At 33.4% G+C, this 22,110-nt stretch overlaps 1 protein-coding gene across 2 annotated transcripts in view; it reads right to left on the bottom strand.

Annotated features, from left to right (window-relative positions):
- Positions 1-369: 369 nt before the first annotated feature.
- The window catches only part of LOC113511691 (vesicular glutamate transporter 1), a 40,150-nt gene continuing 18,409 nt past the window's right edge, over positions 370-22,110 (bottom strand). For both annotated transcript variants that reach the window (XM_031913482.2, XM_031913481.2), the window contains exons 2-11: positions 14,989-15,169; positions 12,361-12,479; positions 10,538-10,652; positions 9,877-10,051; positions 8,991-9,091; positions 7,374-7,530; positions 6,158-6,330; positions 5,367-5,470; positions 4,567-4,687; positions 370-3,744 (exon numbers count right to left, since the gene is read on the bottom strand). In XM_031913482.2, the coding sequence (XP_031769342.2) occupies positions 3,538-3,744; positions 4,567-4,687; positions 5,367-5,470; positions 6,158-6,330; positions 7,374-7,530; positions 8,991-9,091; positions 9,877-10,051; positions 10,538-10,652; positions 12,361-12,479; positions 14,989-15,169 (1,453 nt within the window). In that variant the 3' untranslated portion in view covers positions 370-3,537. The remainder of the gene's footprint in view (positions 3,745-4,566; positions 4,688-5,366; positions 5,471-6,157; positions 6,331-7,373; positions 7,531-8,990; positions 9,092-9,876; positions 10,052-10,537; positions 10,653-12,360; positions 12,480-14,988; positions 15,170-22,110) is intronic.

Here is a 22,110-nt window from a genome sequence, read left to right as displayed (position 1 = left end):
TGAGGCCCACTTGATAGAATGTAGTAACTGTTGTCTACAGACATACGGAAGAACTATTAGTATTACAGAATACACTGAGATATTTAGGATACCCTTAATGACTTTTACTTAATGAATGAATATAAAATGACTTAATGAATACCTGAGAACTAAGATCTATATATTATGTAGAAAAATTTAAATAAACTATGTTACAACTGATTAAAGTAAATAATTTAATCAGCCATATTTATTAGGTATTTGTGGTCAGGTTTTAGTACAATTGAAGTTTAGTAAGATTTGCATAAGTTTATATTTTAATTAAATATACTACATGATAACTACATTCTGACAAGGTAAAATACAAGGGATAAATAATAAAATACAAAATATATTTCTAAATTGTTTAATACAATATCCATCACAAAAACATGTATAAAATAATTTACAAGGAACGTCCAATATACAAACACCATCTTTTATTCTAAAATTAATATACTTAACACTAGAAATTGTTTACACTAAAATATATCACATGCGTTAAGCAATATAGCATATAATCGCTTACACATTCCATGTAGACATAATTCACTAATACCATTTAACTAAAACTCCTTTTAGGATATTAAGATCCTTCACTTATGTGAATAATATTTTAAATTCATGTCAGCAATATTCACATTTATGTAATAATTTCTGTTTATGTGATGTATGTGAAAATATAGTCTAAAACAGATTTATAAAATACTAGCGATGTGCCCCGGTTTTGCAAAGGATAGATAGATAAACAAATTATTTTATATTATATTTAAGTATTTTATATTAGCTTTAAAAGGCAATTTTTTTATAATTTGGGTTATATTATTGTAATTTTCAAAGAGATCTCTTTTTAAAAACATAATATTGTATATAGCATATGTTATTCGCCGATTCTATAGGTGAAACAATTTTTTAAATAAGTCAAGGATTTTATGATATATCAATTACAAATAAAAAATGATTGCTCTTTAAAATAGGAGCTTGGACAAATAAAATTAGACTTACAGGACGGCACAAATAAGCAATAGTCTATATAATACATAGAAAATCTTATATACAGGTCAATTTATAAATATAAACATCTATGTGTGGACGAAGTGTGAATACAAATTTTAATTGAAGATGTTCTGGGTTGATAACCCAAATATTTGTTGCTTGGTTCTTCAAAACACAGGGTATGGTAGTTTAAGTGAGGCACTTATTAGCAATAATAATAATTGTGATCTACAAAAAAAATATATAATAATAATAAAAAAAAAAAAAACATATTTCGATTTAAAAATTAAATTGCTGAACTGATTTTGTTAAAACTTATATGGGATCAATATGTATTTTATTTCAGATAAAAAAAGGAATTCTCCAAATCGATTCACAACTGAGTTCTGGGGTAACAAATATTAAAAAAATACAATCAACTTGAGAACCTCCTTTTTGAAGTCGGTTAATAATCACATTTTATCTATAGACATTCAAACCATAATATACCAGTGCAAGTGAAGGAAGACTTGTTATAAAACCCTGTAATAAGCTGCCTGGCTGGTCCTATGATAATAGGCTAATATCCTTATTTTATGGGGAGAGTATTATGCCCAACAGTGGGACTTCTATTGGATAATAATTCTTATTTAGTTATAAACACTATTAACTAACATCATTATTCATAAAAACTAAAATATACAAACCTCTTTTAACTATAACACTGTTTTGTCCCTTATTTAAAATTTAGAATTTAATACAAAAGAGACAAAACAGCTAAATAGTTATAGTAGGTCTTTTTTTTATGCTACTTAGAATGGCAAACAAGCTGACGGTCCACCTGGTGGAAAGTGGTAACCGTCGCCTATAGACATGAGCAGCACCATGGACATAACAGAGTATACTCTTTCGCCCATGATACCCCCCATGCGTTGCTATTCTTTAGGACTCAGGTGTTATTCCTCTGTACCCAGTAAATTCACGCCTTCAAGTCTATAACAGGTTTAGTATTTTTGTGAATAAGAGAATAAATATTCATTTAATTACTATTAGTATGAGCGTAGCAATCAACATTTAGTGGGGAAGATTCACTGCCAATCGTAAAGGTATTATTATTAAATCCACAATCGGGGCTTAACGCGATGATAAAGTTTTTAAAGGTAAATAGTATTTACATACGTGCTTCTTTATTGCCGACGTTTGGACGTAGATTGCACCACGTCGTGGCCACGTCGCGTTAAGTCCCGATTGTGTATTTAAAAATACACTGGATAGCAAATAAACCGGGCCATCCGCTACTTTTGAACTCTAATCCGATTTTCTCAGAAAGTATAAAACTTAGAACTGCCAGTCATATAGAAAATGCGTTTCATGACGATCAAAATGGCTAAAATTTAATCTAAAGTACCGTTTGTTTTTTACTTGGTGATAACAAACGATTTGCGCGAGTGGAAACGACCTATTTTTGTAAAATTCTTAATAAACACTTAATTAATTGATAAATCATAATGTGTTCCTATTAATTATAATCGTCATGAAACGCACTTTCTATAGGTATGACTTTGACAATTGTAAGTATTACACTTTTTGAAAAAATCGGACTAGAGTTCAAAAGTAACGGGTGGCCCGGTTTATTTGCTGTCCAGTGTATGTATGTGTAAACATTAACTAAGGTATTATTTTGTTGAAATGTATTCTGTCAAATAATGTTAGAATATTATTCATCGTCAGTATTGAAATTATAATAATATTATTGAAGTAATCAGGGATATGGACTTTTTCAAAATAATATCTCACAGGAAAACCTACCACCACTTTAGCCCCGTAAGGATAAATTGGCGGTAGGCTTCTTTGTGGAAAGGGTAAAACAATGTGGATATAAAATTCAATTTTTTCTTTAGTACTGACTAATAGATAGAGTAATAGGTAGAATAATATTAAAAAGTTTAGTTTTTCCGATGTTATAGGATGCTTTTTAAAGTCACTTGCTGCCAGAGTTGCCAGGTGTTTGGTATTCTACCGAATCGTTTGGTACTTCAGCACTGTGTTCGGTGCTCGGTATAATAAAAGTACCGAAGTATGGACAGTGCGGTATTTCTTTTCTGATTATTTTTTTTTCCCTAAAAACGATTTCATTCAACTGAATTATGCACACGATGCAATTAAAGTCGGACGCTAGAATATAATTTTTAAGTATTACTTTTGTTTCTTAGTTCCTGAATCCTATGTTTTTTTTTTGTTGTGCAATGTTAGTTTATAACATAACTAAATGAAAAAGTGACAAAAATACAACTATATTATAATATTATTAAGTTAATTAGTTGCTCTTGTGTAATGATACTTTGTATTGTGACAATACTAAACAAATGATTCAACATTTTTTTTTTTCACCTTACAGCATTTTTTTTAAAAAGACATGGCAACCCTACCAATTGTAAGTAGTCTTCTAGTAACTATTTGCTGTTATTTACGTTATAACGAGGTGGTGCTACTGTTGAAGTTTTGCACACCTTTCTCAATTCAATGAAATTCGTCCTAAATAATTTACATCTCAGAATTGTTGTCCATAGCTTTATTGTCGTATCCCCTGGCCGTAGTGACGGAGGCACCATCTGTGTCGAAGCTCGCGTCCGAATCCGCGTCGAGGACCCAGTGTTGTTTCTCTCCAGACGCAAACATGCCGTAGACTATCGCGCCAACAAGATAGATGGCGCTGGTTATGAAAAATACTATCCGCCACTGCTCCGCGGTCTGAAAAGTTTATTGTTAATATTATAGAGTGATAGAAGTACAGAAAACTATCTAATATAGGGGAACAGTAGTAAAAGAATCCATCTGTAAGCTGTAAATAAGGTCGGATTCCCATTATAATACTAGACTCGGTTCGCCTTCGCTTCCGACTGAGTATGGTTAGTAGAAACAGTTCGATATTAATCGAAAAGGTTCTTAATGTTGAAATGTTTGTTTCTCGTGTAATAATATTGTACTAGACCGAGAGTGGATTGAGAGCAACTTGAGACAGGCATTATGGTAGGGATCACACCTAATAGTTCCAAATCCCTCTACAATGGCGCTAGAGTACCAAGAAGTATGAAATAAATTTTGCAGTCGTTGATGGAGTGAATTGATTTAATGATTTTATTTAATAAAAAATAATTAAAAGTTTAACAATGATATTTAACGGCGATCGATATGACGATAACAGGTGGCTGTAGGCATCATTTTAAATAATTCCTCAGAACAAAATCCGTTATACAAATGGTAGAACATACAAAGGAAGAAGTCTTGTCTTAAACTTATTGGCGTGAATTTACAGGGTACAGAGGAATAACACCTGAGTCCTCAGGAATGGCAACGCATGGGGGGGGGGTATCATGGGCGAAACAGTATACTCTGTTATGTCCATGGTACTGCTCATGTCTATAGGCGATGGTTACCACTTTCCATCAGATTGGCCGTCAGCTTGTTTGCCATTTTAAGTTGTATAAAAAAAACTTAAGGGCTCGATACCAACTATTTAATAATAAGCATAGTATAATACAAATAACTACCGTTGAACTGTACTGTACTCACATTGTCCTGTACAATGGCGCCGGCAAGCGGAGGACTGAGTATGCCGGGCAGCGTGGCCAACGTGTTGCTCAGTCCCATGAGCACGCTCGCGTGCGGCGGCGCCACATCCAGATGGTTCACGCTGGTGACAAATACCACCGACACGCTTATACCACGTGCTTCATCTTACTATTATAATCCAACTAGTTTTTAACCGAGACTTTGTTCGCGTGACCGGATGTTTACTGACCGGGATAAAAAGTAGCCTGTATCCCTCTCTATTCCATATAGTACGTGTATACCAAATTTCATAGAGTATGGTTAAACCGTTAAGATGCTATTGGGTATCGAACAAACAAATTCATATTCACGTTTATAATAGTAAGGAAAGATTAAAGATTGTAAGTATATCATTGTACATAGACAATAATTAAGAAAAGTTGATTAGACCTTAATGTAAAAATACCACAGGTGTTTTTTTTTTTTAATTATTTGTTTCGCTGTTTTTCTTATTTATATTTCTGACGCACACTTGTGTTTATTTGCTGTTACAAACTTGAGCTGCGATTTGATACAGCAGAATAAATACCCTAGGTCGATATTTTTAAAATTTGAAATAAGAACTATTTATTAATACAAGCATAATAAAATTGTAACCAGACCACATGGGACATGTTTAGAAAAAAATAATATAAGAGAGGGGTCTTAATAACAGCAATAAAAACCAAAACAATAACTTTTAGATCTTTTGTCTGTCTGTCTGTCTATATGTATGTTTGTTCCGGCATCACGTAAAAAATTGCTATTATATTATCACTCACCCAAATCCTGACCAAGCGAATCCTCCAAGGCCGACCGCAATCGTTAAGAAAACGATGCATCCGACCACAGAACTCGCATACGCCGCGGCCACCATAAATATTGTCTGTAATTAACACTTTTTTTATTTAAAAACAGCTACTGTAATAACATTATAAAATATGGATTTAAATAAACAGCATTCGCATGCTTTGTATTGCCATGTTTTTGTTAAAATAGACAGTTTTGGAAGTTGATTTACAGAGTATGGACACATAAAATTAATTCTCAGGCACGGCAATACATGAGGGATAATTTGGATGCCATAGAGCATTCTATAATATCAATGATGCTGCTTATGTTTATAAGCGACGATTGTTACTTTCCAGTAGGTGGATCAGCTTGTTTATATTTCAGATTGCACAAAAGTTTATATAGTCTAGTATCCTCTTCTTATGGGGGAAATAACACGTTTACTTGATCTACTTATTTCAAATACAGTAATTAATATTAGCTCATATTCAACGTATCTTCGGTCGCATAAATACTCGAATCTAGCGCTAGCACACAATACCGATAGTCCGCTGAGTGTAAAGTTGTTGCCGATCTTCCGCCGGCCGAAGATCGGTGCGCCGAAGTTGGTTATGAGCGTTTCGCGGGATTTTATTGAGGTAATGTAATAAACGATCTTATGTGCAGTGTGACTGAATGCAGCAAATTGTATGCGACTTAATGTATCAGCGTTCCGTCGCGTATAATCGACGACCAAAGATCACCAAAATGTGACGTTAGCCTAAAAACTGATCATAATTACCTGAGATAGGAAAGCGCCGCAGTTAAATAGTTTCCTAATGTTCGTTCTGGTCATGATACTCTTTCTCAGTAACCAGTCAGACAACTGGCCAGCCACTTGCAACATTATGCCCATTGCTAGATAAGGGATAGCTGCTACCCAGCCAGTTTGCGATGTTTCGAACTTGAACACATCTGGGAATATAAGTTAGTTTGTAAACAACAAATTATATCTATTAAGTTTGGAGAAAAGAATCTATTTATTTGGCGGGAGTATGAACAAGCTTTAATTATTTTTAGGTTTTGAGTTAAAATTAATTTTAGGTGTAATTTTTAGTTAAAATTACTTTAAAGTTAACTCTCACCGAAAACCAAAATATAAAAAAAACACGAATTTGACGACGACGACAACGCCGGATTCGTCACTCGACTCAATTCGATTAAAGTTTCCGTCACTCGACTCAATTAAACTGATTCACTGATTTCCTTGAGTCAAATCGAGTCACGTAATACTTAGAATTTAGTCGAATTTAGAAAACTCAAAAGTAGTAAAGCTCGTAACACACGGATTGCGACACGTGTTTCACCTCTAAACATGTTTAACAAAAGTAAGTTTTTATTAGTTAGATTGATTTAAAAAAAAAGAAACAAAATTTTTAAATTTAATCAACAAGTGGTTAGAATTTAAAAGTTCACATTACATGTAGACGGATCTCTTATGATACTTATTGATATCGATATTTTGGACATATCGTCATAGTCGTAGAATATTGACGGATCTACCATATATATGTAATCTTTGTCAGAAACGTCAGTATTCTACGACTATGACGATATTACAAATAATTGTACAACATTATGAATATTAATAATATAATTTATTCTTTCTGTTTACTGTATATCTATCTATTTACTGTATGGATAATCTGGTAGTGTTGTTTTATTGCAACAGAATATCAGTGCTTTGCTCTTTTGAGGGCGAAGTAATAAACTGAGTTGTGACTATTTTGTATTGTTATGGCACACGCACAAACGAAAAATTGTATTTAACTTTTTTAGTATTTTTTTATCAATATATCAATATATGTTGTAATGTGTGTAAGTAATGCAAATAAATTATCTATCTAATTTATTTTGTGATTTCTAGATGGTGGAACCATTCATTTTTCAGTTTCTTTAATATAAAGAGAGTGACGACTCTCAAACCACGTAGTGATCACTTGTTCTGTGGACTATACCTTTCATGAAAGTGGGCAAGAAGGTGAGTAACGTGTAGACGCCCCAGTTTTCGCTGAAGTGCGCCATCACTATCGCCCAGACGGGAGCTGACGTCAGAATCGCCTTCCATGGGTGCCGGACCTTGGAGCTGTCGACAGCCTGAGTCCCTCGAGAGTCCTGGAGTATAATTTAATTTTTATACAGAAATTTTCACATGTATAGTTTATTTTTTTATACCACTGAAGCGGTAAACAAGTATACGGCCCACCTGATGGTAAGTAGTTACCGTATACTATGAACGCCTGCAATATTATGGGTAATACGCGCGCGTTGCGAACCCTAAAGTTAATGAAGTTCATCCATTACAAACAAACAAATATTTTCTCTTTATAATATTAATATAGATAATATACAATGAGTCATAAATAAAAAAATATCATACACTGAGGAAATACCAGAGGGAGACTTTGTACAAAAGTCGATTGCTTGGGTACTTCTGTCCCATTCGTGTTTCAACCGTGAAGCAGTTGTGTTTGGCTGTGTTTCGGTTTGAAGGGTGGGATATGACGTGAATTTACAGGGTACAGAGGAATAACACCTAAGTCCTCAGGAATGGCAACGCATGGTGGATGAAACACGTTATGTCCATGGTACATAGGCGAAACTTTCCATCAGTGTGTTGTTTGCCATTCTAAGTTGTATAAAAAAAAATTCAAAAAACGGCAAAAAGAATATCTAAAATCAGGACTGATGAAGATATCAGATTGTTACAGGATATGTGAATGGTGTCCACGTTGTATGTGTATAGTCTGTATATATTATATGTGTGTGTAACGGGAATCTAATGAACTTACTATGTTTGTCGTTTCCGACAATTATTTCCACTTTATCAGGAAGTATTTTTTAGGGTGAGTACGGTGCTTTCGTTGCTGCGTGAAGGCGAGACGCCACAAGACGAAATAATTGTAGGAAACGTATTAAGTTCATAAAATTCTCATTACACAAAATATATAGACGTTTTTAAGAAATGGTAAGTGCAATTTTCTTCGGATAGTCAATATATATATATATATATATATATATATATATATATATATATATATATATATATATATATATATATATATATATGTGTGTGTGTGTGTGTGACAAAATTTCATTCATTTATATCGTAAATATAATATTGTACTATACGATTTATATTTTGTATAAAAAACACAGACAAACTTCAGTGGTTTTTGGTGTGCTCGTTTGTTGATTTGATTTATGTGGGGAAAATAAATAATAAAAATTGTTTACTGAACTAGATGTTATCTTGCCCATATCATTGGTTATTTGCCAAGTGTGTGATAGATCACTATTACTATCAGAAGTTCCACAACCTTCTATATTGTCTATGATTTACTCGGAGCATAGTGTAAACGCAACAGCGATTTAATAATTTTCCTGAAGGTGCCATGTTTAGAGGTGAAAAACGTGTTGCAAAACGTGTGTGAACAAAATGGCAGTCGGAGACTGATGGTTGTGGAACTTGTAATAGTAATGGTTAATCTTCGAGTGTTGGTAATCACACAAACAATAATGGTAGCGGATAGCATTCAAATAAATAACTAAAAATTATACAATGCAGTACATACCTGTATATACTTTAGTTCAGCCGGCGTTATGTGAGGATCTTTTTCAGGTGATTCCTTCACGACCAGCCACCATATGGTCGTCCACACCAATCCGCATATACCTGTGATATCATCATCAGGACATTATTAGGAAACGGAGCTGTATTTAGTTAAAGTATTTTTAAAGGGGGCAAACGAGCATGCGGTTCACCTGATGGTAAGTGACTACCGCCGCCCATGATCACCCGCAACACTAGAGAAATTGCAGATGTGTTGTAGGCTTTTTAAAAAGGAATATGCTATTTCTTGAAGGTTATTATGTTAACCCTTACTGATCTTAACTAGTCGTCTCGTATTTGGATTGAAGTAGAGAAGGACATAGATTATATGTTATCTCTATCAATTACTATAACCAGATCGTATATCGACAAAGTCGCGGATAAACGCTAGTATTTTTACTCTATTAAGTTTCTTAAGAGAATAAAGGTTCTTGAGTGGCGATCCGTACGGGCAAACGCTGTATGGAACTACCCACCACTAGATGGAGTGACGACCTCAAATGCATTGCAGAGAATCAGCGAATACAAGTGGCTCAGAACCGTTTCTTATGACAATCTATGGGGCGAGGTCTATGTTCAGCAGTGGACAGGTAATGGCTGAGATGATGATGATTATTTTAAGCTACTCGAGTACTAATGTAAGCGTTTAACCCTTGGTTTCCTCATCAGACTGCGAGCACACAGGAATATAGTTTTTATCAAGTTTGGATTGTCCAAACGAGCCCAAACACGACGACTGATTTACCACAATCGTATCGATTAAAAAACAGACTGTTAATTTCGAAGGTAAAGATATACAAAAGCATGATAAATTATTATTATTAAAATACTGCAAATTTGCCACTCACCAAAGACGTAGAATATACCAGGCCAGCCCGTATACTTGGCCAGCAGCGAGCAGACCGGCATGGACACCACGGTGCCCGCGTAGCTGCCGCTGAACGCGAGTGTCGCCAGCCGCGCGCGTTCGTCGGCGGGCGCCCACCGGGACCACACCGCGTGGATGCATGGGTACGTCACACCCTGTATAAATAAACACAATTTCTCAGTGGGAACACTTCTTGAAATTTTTTGTATCTATTCATAATAAGTTTACTACTATAATCTTTTGGAGGAAACAATATATATATATATATATATATATATATATATATATATATATATATATATATATATATATATATATATATATATATATATATATATATATATATATATATATATATATATATATATATATATATATATATATATATATATATATATATATATATAAACAATATATATATATATATATATATATATATATATATATATATATATATATATATATATATATATATATATATATATATATATATATCTACTTCCTATGCCACTGCGTTAGGTTGACTGGAAGACATCTCTTTTAGAGATAAGTTCGCCTTTGCTAACATTGTTATTAACTTATTGTTGTTACTGTATAACGAGTTATGTAAAGAGTATCAATCTAAATAAATAATGTGTTACCTCAAATAGTCCTTCGACCACCCTCACGGTTATCAGCAAGGCTGTGCTTGTATACGCCAATGGTGGCGTCAGTAAAGTGAGCAGTGATGTCGCTCCTATGCCTACTGCAAATAGCCTGAAAATATACAAACGTCTTGTAAATTTCAAAATGCAATTGCAATTCATAAATATTTAGGTAATCTATAATTATACTTTTTTTTTTATACAACTTAGAATGGCAAACAAGCTGACGGCCCACATGATGGAAAGTTTTAACTGTCGCCTATAGACATGAGCAGTACCATGGACATAGCAGATTATACTGTTTCGCCCATGATATCCCCCATGCGTTGTCACTCCTGAGGACTCAGGTGTTATTCCTCTGTACCCAGTAAATTCACGCCATAATGCGTCTGTACCTTCAGACATTTAGTGCACAAAGTTGGCGGGTTATACGTCTTTCATTGAGTATGTTTGTATACATTAGGATTCGATGCATTCTTATTCGAAGGCATTACTAATAGAGCAATTTGACACATTGAATATAATTCAAAATAAAGAACAAATAGATTTTGCTTTGTAAATAAAAAATTACGACTGCCGTGGCAAAAGGGTGCCAAAACAAACAATAAAAGGGTTCTCAATTCGATTGTATATATTTTTTTATGCTTGCTCATAACTTTATTAGTTGTAAACCGATTTGCATTATTTTATTTGACAGGATATACTTATAGTTTGGTCCCATAGACATTTAAACAAAATTGGTTCAAAAGTTTAATTTTTAAGTTAAAATAACTGGTTTTACCATAATAAAAGCCGGTATTTTTTGTAGAACACAATGTTAATTATTAGGTAGTCGTGTAAATATAACTTAAAAACATTCCATATATTTGTGGGTAGGCCTTTAATTTAAGTTCAATAGTCTATAATGACTGGGTAAAATTATACAGATGATTTTTTTAGGGATAGTGTACAATGACAACTACAAGACATTGCGATACAACGGTCATCACATATAAGTAGAAGCACGTGAAGGAATAGTGTCAATATTTGCATTTTAATTGAGTATAGGGATATTATTATATTTAGTAATATTAGACTACTATATTTGTAATATATAAATAATTAAAATTTAAACTCTCTGCTTTGATTGTGATTGTATTTTTACATTCAGTTCGCTAGTGCAGTAATGAAGTAACATATTTTTTATAATAATAAAAATAGCAATCAAGATACCACATGATGGACAATGATAACAACCACATATATACATATATATATGTACAGCACCATGCTCCATTATAGAATACACAATGACACCTATGATCCCCTTACGCGTTACCATTCTTGAAGACTAAGATGTTATGCCTCTGTACCCTGTAATTTCATAGCCATATCCCTTCAAACCGAAATAGTCACGAAAGTATAGCTACTTTACTTTTATTATTGAATCTTTAGAAGGAAACAATAAAGAGTATCTATCTATTTATCTTTCTATCTACTGCACGGTAGAAATACGAGTAGGACAGAACTATTTATGCAGAAGAATTTTGTATAAAGACTCCCTGTAGTACAATTATGTGGATTATACTGTGTGTGTTTGTAGGCTACCTCTTCCTTTCCCGTAGGTGTCGTGAGAGCCGACTAAGGGCGTGGGATGGACAGTAGCGTACCTATTAAAACATCCCTAAAGCCAAGCTGCAGTTGTCAATCTGCCTGTCAAGCGTGGCAACTACTGGCAAAACCCCCTAAAGGCGAGGCTTATGTTCAGCAGTGGACAGTTAAAAGCTGATATGATGTTGATGATGATGATGATTGTGTGTGTTTTAGAAAATGGAACGAACCTGTTACCTCCTATTTTAGCAGCGAGCCAGCCGCCCGGTAGCTGTGTGAACAGATAGCCGTAGAAAAAGGAACTGAGGATCAACCCCTTGGTCTGTGTGCTCCAATCAAATTCTGGAATCTTAAATAAAAAAAAAATAACAAATGAAACAGTGAAATTGAAACCGTTAGTAAAGTTTTAAGGGAATCGGATCAAGGTTTTGGTCTGAGGTGTCATTCTTTAAACCTATTTCTAAAAATAAATTCATACAAGAAATTCAAAATACATTTCAATAATTCCTATTAATTAATTAAATAGAATCGTAATTCTAAGGACTAATGAAGAATGAACTAATTACTAACAAATTTAAATTAAACTTAGTATAAATATAGATCATCATTGTCTATAAAATAGTATTTTCGCTATACTTTCAAATTTATAAAAAAAAAAGACTAATTTAGAAAACGGTGCCTCAGAATCGACCGCAAAATTTTTTAGACAACACAACATTTTCGAATACCACCAAAAATGTATTTCTAAGGAGGGTTAAGTCAAGTGAGCTGTTGTAAAATTATCGAAATATGAATAAAAACATACATCGCTTATGTTGCAGGCATCCATAGGCTACAGTGACCGTTTACCATCAAACGGACTGTATGCTTCTTTGCCGCCTTCGTGACAGAATATATAATTTATATAATTGGGATAAAGGTAGGAAGTTGATGACGATAACTAAATACTTTTCCATTCGAAAAATAAAATAAAAAAATAAGCAGAAATGTTCAGTTTCGCTAGTAGTGTATATATATATATATACCTATTTCAACATTTTTTTAACGAAATAACCATAAAGTAAATGATTGTCGTAATTATATTTACAGAGTTTGTTTAGTACCCTTAACACTACGGATAAACGCTATAAGTAGTAAATTCGTTTATATGCATCGTTTCACACTACGTCAAAGTCACATACGATAGATTATTTTGGATCAAATTTTTATAACCTCTCAAACTCGAGCGGGATTTCATGGCCCTATTATTATTGGCGATTTTACCTTACTCTCTTGAACATAATAGTCGAATATCAATCTAATTCCGAGGGGTATAAGGATCGAAATGTTTAATACTGATTAAAAGAATAACGTCTTATAAATGGTGTATTAGTAGGTGTATATATTGCTACGCAGATCTTGGTAAATATGTCGCGTGAAATTTGACGACGTCGGTCGCGCGAAAGTCTACGCGTACTTTATTTTATGCATTTCCAAGTAAAATTTTTACAGGATAATCCGATTTTTATGTTTATTTTTAATCGACTATAATGAGCAAAATCTTCAATGCCACTGTATATTTCAACCAACTTCAAAAAAAGTTAGAGGCTCTTATAGTACTAGCTCTGCTTAGATACTTTGGATATTGATGGCGCTGTGGAATAAGTTCGGTGGTATACATATATTATCGATATTAATGTACTGAAAAGATATTGACAACGTAGGGCTCTAGTATCGAGCGTGTGTAATACTAATAAAAGTATATTGCCGGTTTACACTAGCCCCAGGCCTCTACGGTGATATTCGATACGCTCCGAAGGTTTTATAGTGCGTGTAACGTAGGAAAATAGGTAAACACTGAGAGAAAACAGTACCGTAAAGCAACATTTTCAATAAAATAATAAATAAAAGAAAAAAAATTAATTAGTTTTTTAGATTGTTTCTAAAAAGTGGAATAGAAATAATTAACATCTCTTTAAGGAAAAAAAGCGATCTTAAACATTTTTTCCAAATAAATGGGAATTGAAAAACGACAAAATATTTTAGGACCCACTGTATTGATTTGTATTATTGTATAAAATATGTATTTATTATTTAAATTGAAAAGCTGACCGCGAGTAATGGGAAAACGGGGTGACAGAAGAAGTATAGACAAAATATTAGTTTTTGTTTCTTTCTATAAAAAATCTACTGCACATACCTCTATACAGGTGGTCTGTCTCACTCGTGTTATTGTCGCCGAGTGATTATATTTAAATGGCAAAATTTTTTTATTATTTCGGTATGGAGACAGAACACCTTAGTTCTCAGGAATGGCATCGTATTAGGGGTACTAAGTACATTACAGTATATTCGGTGATGCCCATAGTATTGTTTGTCTATAGGCGACAGTTACCATTTTTCAAGGGTGCGTTAGCTTGTTTGATATTTAAAGTCGTGTACAAAAACATATTAGTAATTTTGTAATAGAGTAATTTTGTCTCAATACAGGATTTTACACGTTACAAGTTACTCAGCGAGCTATGGAGAGGGCTATGCCCGGAGTCTTTTTGCGTGATAGAATCCGAAACGGAGATATCCGCAAAAGAGAAAATCGTCAAAATAACCAACATAGCCCGAAGGATAAGCAAGCTGAAGTGACAATGGGCTGGTCACATAGCTTGAAGAACGACAACCAATGGGGAAGAAAGGTTGTTGAGTTGCGACCACGTACGGGTAAACGCAGTGAAGGACGTTCTTTATAGCAGTCTATGGGGGAGGCTTATGTCCATCAGTTAGTCATCAGATAATGGCTAAAATGATGATGATGATGACATTATTTAAAAATTTCATGCTTAGTTGCATAAGATCTTAAATTAAATAACATATCATTTACTCACAAACACAACAGTGCCATTATCTAGTTTAGTCTCTATGGGCTCCGACATAGCGACCACCGCTATTGACAGGTTGACTCTTAGTGCGTACACATTGAAGAATCCGAAGAAAGCCAGTAGAGCTACAACGTAACGTCTCTGCCGGAAGAAACATGATGATGTGCGGTCCTCTTTTACTTGTTCTCTGAAAAAAAAAACAAAATTATTAATCTTATAATCTGCGACGCTATGGTTACTAGTATAGCATTATCTATGGTATTTAAAATAAAATTAACACGTAAAATATAAATAATGACATTGGTAATGAAATTGTAAGCCTCCCATTACCAATCAAAGGGCCCAGCTGTCAAGTACAAAACTTTTTATCATATTTCGATTCGAAGCACGCATTATTGGGGAAAATGTAGGCGTTCTACTATATTTTCCTCCTATGAAATCACGTAATTATTTAGATTTTATCGTGCATAAAATGTTATGATAATAACATCATCGTCATCGTATCAACCATTAACTGTTCTCTGCTGAACATAATTCCCCTCCTCCCCCTCCATGGGGGGGGGGGGGGGAGCAGTGTTATTACGATAATGATGAATTCGACACCATTTCTGCAATTTTTCTTAAATATGAGTATTCAATTAATACATTATTCATGAAAGATTAATGAAAATAAGTAATCCTATTGTTGAGACAGAAATCCAGATTGCGTACCTGATGGACCAAGAAATTTATAATAAAATGATTTTAATTGGTATTTTAATAATTAATGTTTGTATAATGTAAAAAATATAATTAAAATTAATTAAAAGCAATGAATTAGACTATGAGTATATACTTGAAATAAAAATATTCATTATTTATCATTATTATAGACACTAGACTCACACAACGGAGCGGAGTCAAGCTATATCTCATAATTCGCACGACTGATTCAGATAAAAAATAATTATACTAGTTTTTGAGTTGGACGACCTACCTCATTATCGAATTGTTGAAATCCGTTCAGCTATTTATGTATTTTTGTGATAACGTAATCACACAGACATAATTTTTTTAGAAAGTAATCACGACAATAAAACTCAATCTACAATGTTTCTGATCATTACAATTATTTTTATACTTGGAATGACCCACAAGATGTCAATCCAAGTATCCAATCTGACAAAAAGTGGTAACTATCGTATATATACTACGTACGTACGTACTATAAATATGAAAAATAACATGGACCATATATAATACATAGCCTACATATACCAAGACAATATATATATATATATATATATATATATATATATATATATATATATATATATATATATATATATATATATATATATATATAACCCCGTCTGCGCTATTGGTATATACATGCGGGGCACCAGTTAGGGATGACAGACGAGGAACCACGTGGAGGTCGACCTGACAGGGTATATTGCTAGTAATAATTGCTATTTGACCCCATTACTAACAATCCCTGTCCCCCCGCCAAGACAATATTACATGTACTATTTCCTCATACCCTGCAATTCCACCTTTTTGCTGTGTGGTTCTGACATAGAATGGCGAGGTGAAATCGGCGACTAAGAGAACTTAACACTCTGACCAGGCGTCCCGTGATGTTCGCGTGCAGTATCTACTAGTTTAATTTTACGCATATCGCGAATTCCACGTGCTCGCATTTTTTATGTTTATTGACGTTGTTATCCCGCGATTTTTGTTTTGGTAGATTGATATTGTTTTTAGAATCTCGCTAGATGGATAAATACTCGTACTGCTATTTATTGTCAAAGCAATGTGTTTTATTATTGTAAAAAAAAAATTCGCGGTCAGAGGGGTAATGGTTTAGGGATGGGTAGCAGATTCCCACTTAAAACATCACCAAAACCTAATTGCGGTTGCCAATTCGCCTGCCAAACGCGGTAACTACTGGTAAAGCCCAATATAGAGGGAGACCTATGTTCAACAGGGGATAGTTTACGACTGACATGATAATGATAATTTCACCCTTCAAACTGATACAAGCATGGCGGGTTGGTGGTATAAATTAAGATACTTAGAGGTACAACATACGTAAAACACCCAGGTGTTGTAGAAACAGTAAATAAGGTTCGTTCAAATTAACATATGACTGTTTGTAGATATTAACTGACTAGTAGCGTTCAACAACACGGCTTATCTAAGCAAATATTACTTAAGCTTTTACTGATAAGAGGTAAATAATCAATAAATAGAAGTGGCATATGTACCTATTTATAGTATTATACGAGAGATATGGTAGTTGAAATAAAAGTTTATGAAAAATCCATTTATCTTGGTAGGTAACGGTCATGTCTTTTATGATGTGGGAAAAGAAAACGTGTGTTAAAGGCCTCTATCATAAGTACATATTTTCAAAGGTAACGCTCCTAGTCTACCAAATAAATAATTTACCATTATTATTATTATTATTTTTTATAAAATTAACAACTCCTCTTTCAAGGAAGGGGAAAGGCAAACTAACTCCCGGCAGAAGTACTGTTGGCCAAAGTTCAGGTTCCCAGGGAGAAAACTGACGTACCATGCGGGTAGTATCTAAGAGCACCGCTTTCCCGGATTGCCTCAGAATCCGAACCGTCTGAGGTGTTGTTGGAATAAGAGAGAATGATTGTGATCAATTCGGTGGATGTCACTCTACATATTTCGGTATTAGCTGGTACACATTATATAATTGTATCCATCTACTTTCATAACTTATCTAATGCATAGACTCATTTTTTTACTGTTAATATGTAATTCAAGGTATTTTAGAGTAGTTCATAATAGAAAGTACTGTCATTATTACGAGAATAGTGATAATGGAGTTGCTTCTAACCCGCCATTCTCTAAACCTACCTCTAAAGTAAAAGTTTTAATTTCATATCACATCGAAATTTTTAAGGAATAATATGAAACAAATTTCTAATAAATTTAAATCATATTACTATAAAAATAGTTTATAATGTTTCATAAAATAGTACTTTAGCGAAACCATCAAAATTTTAGAGATACGTTTAGAGCATGGCGCCTTAGAATCGATCCCAATCTATACAGTTCATGCTTCTACAATGTGGATGAATTGTTTAATTTGGAAATTTGAATAAGAAAAAACAAAATACACAATATTAACACAAAATATGCTAGTAATACATTTTTGTTCAGATCTTGCAATAATTATAATATTAAATTTACTAGTATAGACTTGTTAAACTGTAAGATCCTTGCCTACAGGAAACAGAGAAGTTATCTATACCTAATATAATATAATCATGTATTTATGATTGCTTCATTTCTTTATCTCTGTCATACTTGCTTTTTACTATTGAGTGGATATTTGGTATTTCTGTTTATTCAATGTTAAATATGTTCTATTTATTTGTAGAAACTTGCTGATTTGTATGTTATTTATATGTACTATATACTAAGTGTAATAAGAAACTGATTGTTTCCTAAATAAAATGAAAAATAAATTAGTAAACGTTCAATTAACATTATCCTTTTAAAAAGTCACCATGTTTAATGATGTGACATTTTATGGCCTTTTCTCCGTATCGAACACAATTTTTTGAGTAACAATAGATTATATTTACCTTGGTTACATATTATTTTGTAAGTAAAAATAAATCCTTATTATGCAAGTAAGCATTAAAACAACAGTTGTAACTAGTGTTTAGTAATTTAGTTAATGGTTAGTAGTAACGCGAGTTATAATAAACTCGTTTGTTTTGAAATTTTCTACAAAGCCGCTGTGAAAAAATAATCTATTCATAAAAAAAAAAAAAAATATACTGAAACGCTTTAGAACTCGAATTGCTTACTTTTTTAGTTATTTGTAGCTGCTTATGTTAAATGAAGTTACTCGTGTTCTTTCAGGTTCCGTATTACAAAAGGAAAAACGGACCCCTTATTGGATTGTTTAGTTGTCTGCCTGTCAAGGCCATTTTTTCAGGAACGCGTGAAGGTATCAAACTGAAATTAATATCAAATACAAAAATCTGCAATCCCGTGAAGATTACGAAAAAAGCATACTTCTAAGTCAACGCAATCAAAAAATACGACCGTTTATAGCGTATACTTTGCCTTTTGCGAGGAAATAAAAAACTATAGGGTATTTCCCGTTGGTCTAGAATAATGAAATTTTGCAAGGAGCAATGTTGTATAGTACAAGTAATGAGAAAACTCTGAAAACATTAAATTTGCAGTTACAACATAATTTCTTTTCTTTTTTTTTAATTACAATTTGTATGGAAATCTCGCTCTCTGATTCGCATTGGCCTATTTTTTAATGAATGATAATGGAATGGTAATCCAGCCTACAAAAATCGGTATACGTTGGTGGGGCACCAGAAAGATATGGTAGGTGAAGATGAAAGTAGGTCCATTTTGCCCATAATGACGAATTCTACAAGAATTAACCACAATGGTTTTCAGGGGGAATCGCGACGAGGTTGACCTAAAAAGGTATATTCATTGCAATAGGCTGTTACAGTATATTACTAACAATCATTTTCCCTCCAAATTTCCCATGTTGACCCGAAAAGAAAATCTGGGACTACATATTTAAGTATATTTTACATGTTTCCAGGGAAAACTACGTGGAGGTCGACTTGATAGGGTGTATTGCTGGCAATGGGTCAGTTAGACCCCATTACTAACAATCCCCTTCCCCCCAATTGTCCTATTTGACTGACAGCCGTGTGGTCCCGGCATAGAATAGGCCACTCGTTCCTTTCCCGTAGGTGTCGTAAGAGGCGACTAAGGGAGCACGAGGGATGGGCAGCAGCAGCCCTCTTAAAACAACCCCAAAGCCTAACTGGATTTGCCAATCCGCCTGCTAAGCGTTGTAACTATAGACAAAACCCCTCAAGGGGGAAGCTTATGTTCAGCAGTGGACAGTTAAGGCTGATATGATGATGATGATGATAGCCCACCATTTACCTACGAGTATATTATTCGTATTCTTTAGTAGCACAATGCCAGTAAGTATATTGTTTGTGATAGTGTACAAAATATTTAGAGCATGACTAATTAATAAAGAGGTTGGTTATAATTACATTAATCTTATTACAATTAATATAAAATGAGATTACGTCTAGCTTTATTGGTTACAAACATTTCTAGAGTCGAACCCTTTGATAACAAATTAAATTACATAGTAAACACATTTATTTGATGTGGATTCTGAGTAGCAATAAAATTGTCCCAAAATCATATTATATAAAATATTATAAATTATATAGATAATTGATATATCTATTTTATATTATTGTATTATTTTTAAATAATTTACTCCGTATTGTTACGCCTATGATGATGCTTGTAAATTACATTCCCAAGAATTAAGGTATTATGCACCATACTGTACATATCATACCCTATAATGCATCCAGTAATTTCACCGGCGTATTTTTTTTTATATCGACTTAAAAAAAGAAGGTATTTTTTTATGTTTGTTGCCTCATAACTCCATCAGTTGGAAACCACTTTGAAAATTGTTTTGATCTGAAAGATTTCATAGAAATTTTATCAAAATCGGTTCAGTAGTTCAGTTTTTAAATGTCCATGGTACTGCTCATGTCTCAGGCGACGGTTACCACTTTCCATCAGGTGGGCCGTCAGCTTGTTTGCTATCTAAGTTGCATAAAAAAAACACGGGTATAGAAGATGATAGAAACAACTAGTCCTATTAACATAGTGTTTTAATAAATGTTTACTATAATTCTTAGTAGAAATATACCAAGATGTTAAACTGTCTATCGTGTTTGATTGGAATTTGGTAAAACCATCTGGATTAATACAGGTTACATTTTAGACAATTTCATGCGGCCGTAGGCTAGAATAATAGTATACATAAAAGCTAGTAAATAATTTAAAATTACTGAAATTTCAGTTAGTTAATAAGTTCTTTCAAATATAATATCAAGAATGTAGGGAATAAAAAAGAGGCTTTTAATTTATAATATAATAATATATTACTCAAGACTGACAAATTGTACTTGATTATGAGAAGAGATAAATAAAAAAATAATTATATACACAATCAGTTGGCCATTTGAAAACGTGGTTTAGTAAAAAGCAGTAAAAACCCGGTCGCATGACCGTAACGTCGGCGGATCTCGGCTTTTTATTCTGCAAGGTATTGTTTGAAGAGCAGAACGAATTACCTTTTCGGAGCCATTATTGGTATGATTGATCCTCAATCATCACAATCAATGTCTAGGTATAATTTAAACGTAAATAAAACAAAGTCACTGTCGGCATCTGTCCGTTTCTCCGTTTATTTCTTCTAAACCACGCAAAGAATTCTGATATCAGTTTCTTTGTTATTTAGACCTTTTTTTCAATCGACTTCAAAAAGAAGGAGATTCTCAATTCGGCCATATTTTTTGTTTTTGTCAAAAAATAATTTGTTTAATTTGAATTTCAATTGAAGTTTCTTTTTTGTCAGACACTAACATTAACTAGATATTTATGGAATATTACTATGGGGAATGCGAATCCAGGGCGCACATTACGATGTATGCCACTAGTTGTATATAACTGTTAATTTATTATTATAATGTATGTAATAATGTATATACTGAAATAAATTACACCTAATATTAAATTCAAGGCAAAATTGTAAATTATAATTGTTAATGAGACGAATTGTTTAACTTAAATCAAGTACGGAGTTATACAAAAAAATACCACATATATAGCATATGCACACTCAAATAAACAAAAAGCACTTTTTAATTTCTCGTGCTCAAAATGCCGTGTAGTCCCGGCATAGAATGAGCCATTCCTTCCTTCGAGTGGTTATCGTAAGAGACGCCTAACTTATGGGCGAGGGATGGGTAGCAGCGTCCCTCTTAAAAAATCACCAAAAACGTAACTACGCTTGCCAACTCGCGTGCCAAGCGTGGCAACTACTGGCAAAATTACCCTTACGGGGAAGGCCTATGTTTAGTAGTGGGCAGTAAACGGCTGAAATATATTGGGTTCTTCTACATATTGATAGTGAAAACAAATTTTAAATTTACCAGAGGGAGACTTTGTACAAAAGTCGTTTGCTTGGGCACCTCTGTCCCATTCGTATTTCTACCGTGAAGCAGTTGTGCTTGCATG

This window comes from Galleria mellonella, unplaced genomic scaffold (genome assembly GCF_026898425.1).
Source record: "Galleria mellonella isolate WM207_F2 unplaced genomic scaffold, CSIRO_AGI_GalMel_v1 utg117, whole genome shotgun sequence".
NCBI classification, from domain to species: domain Eukaryota; kingdom Metazoa; phylum Arthropoda; class Insecta; order Lepidoptera; family Pyralidae; genus Galleria; species Galleria mellonella.
Note: the sequence above shows the minus strand (reverse complement) of the source record. Positions and strands in the feature narration are given on the sequence as shown.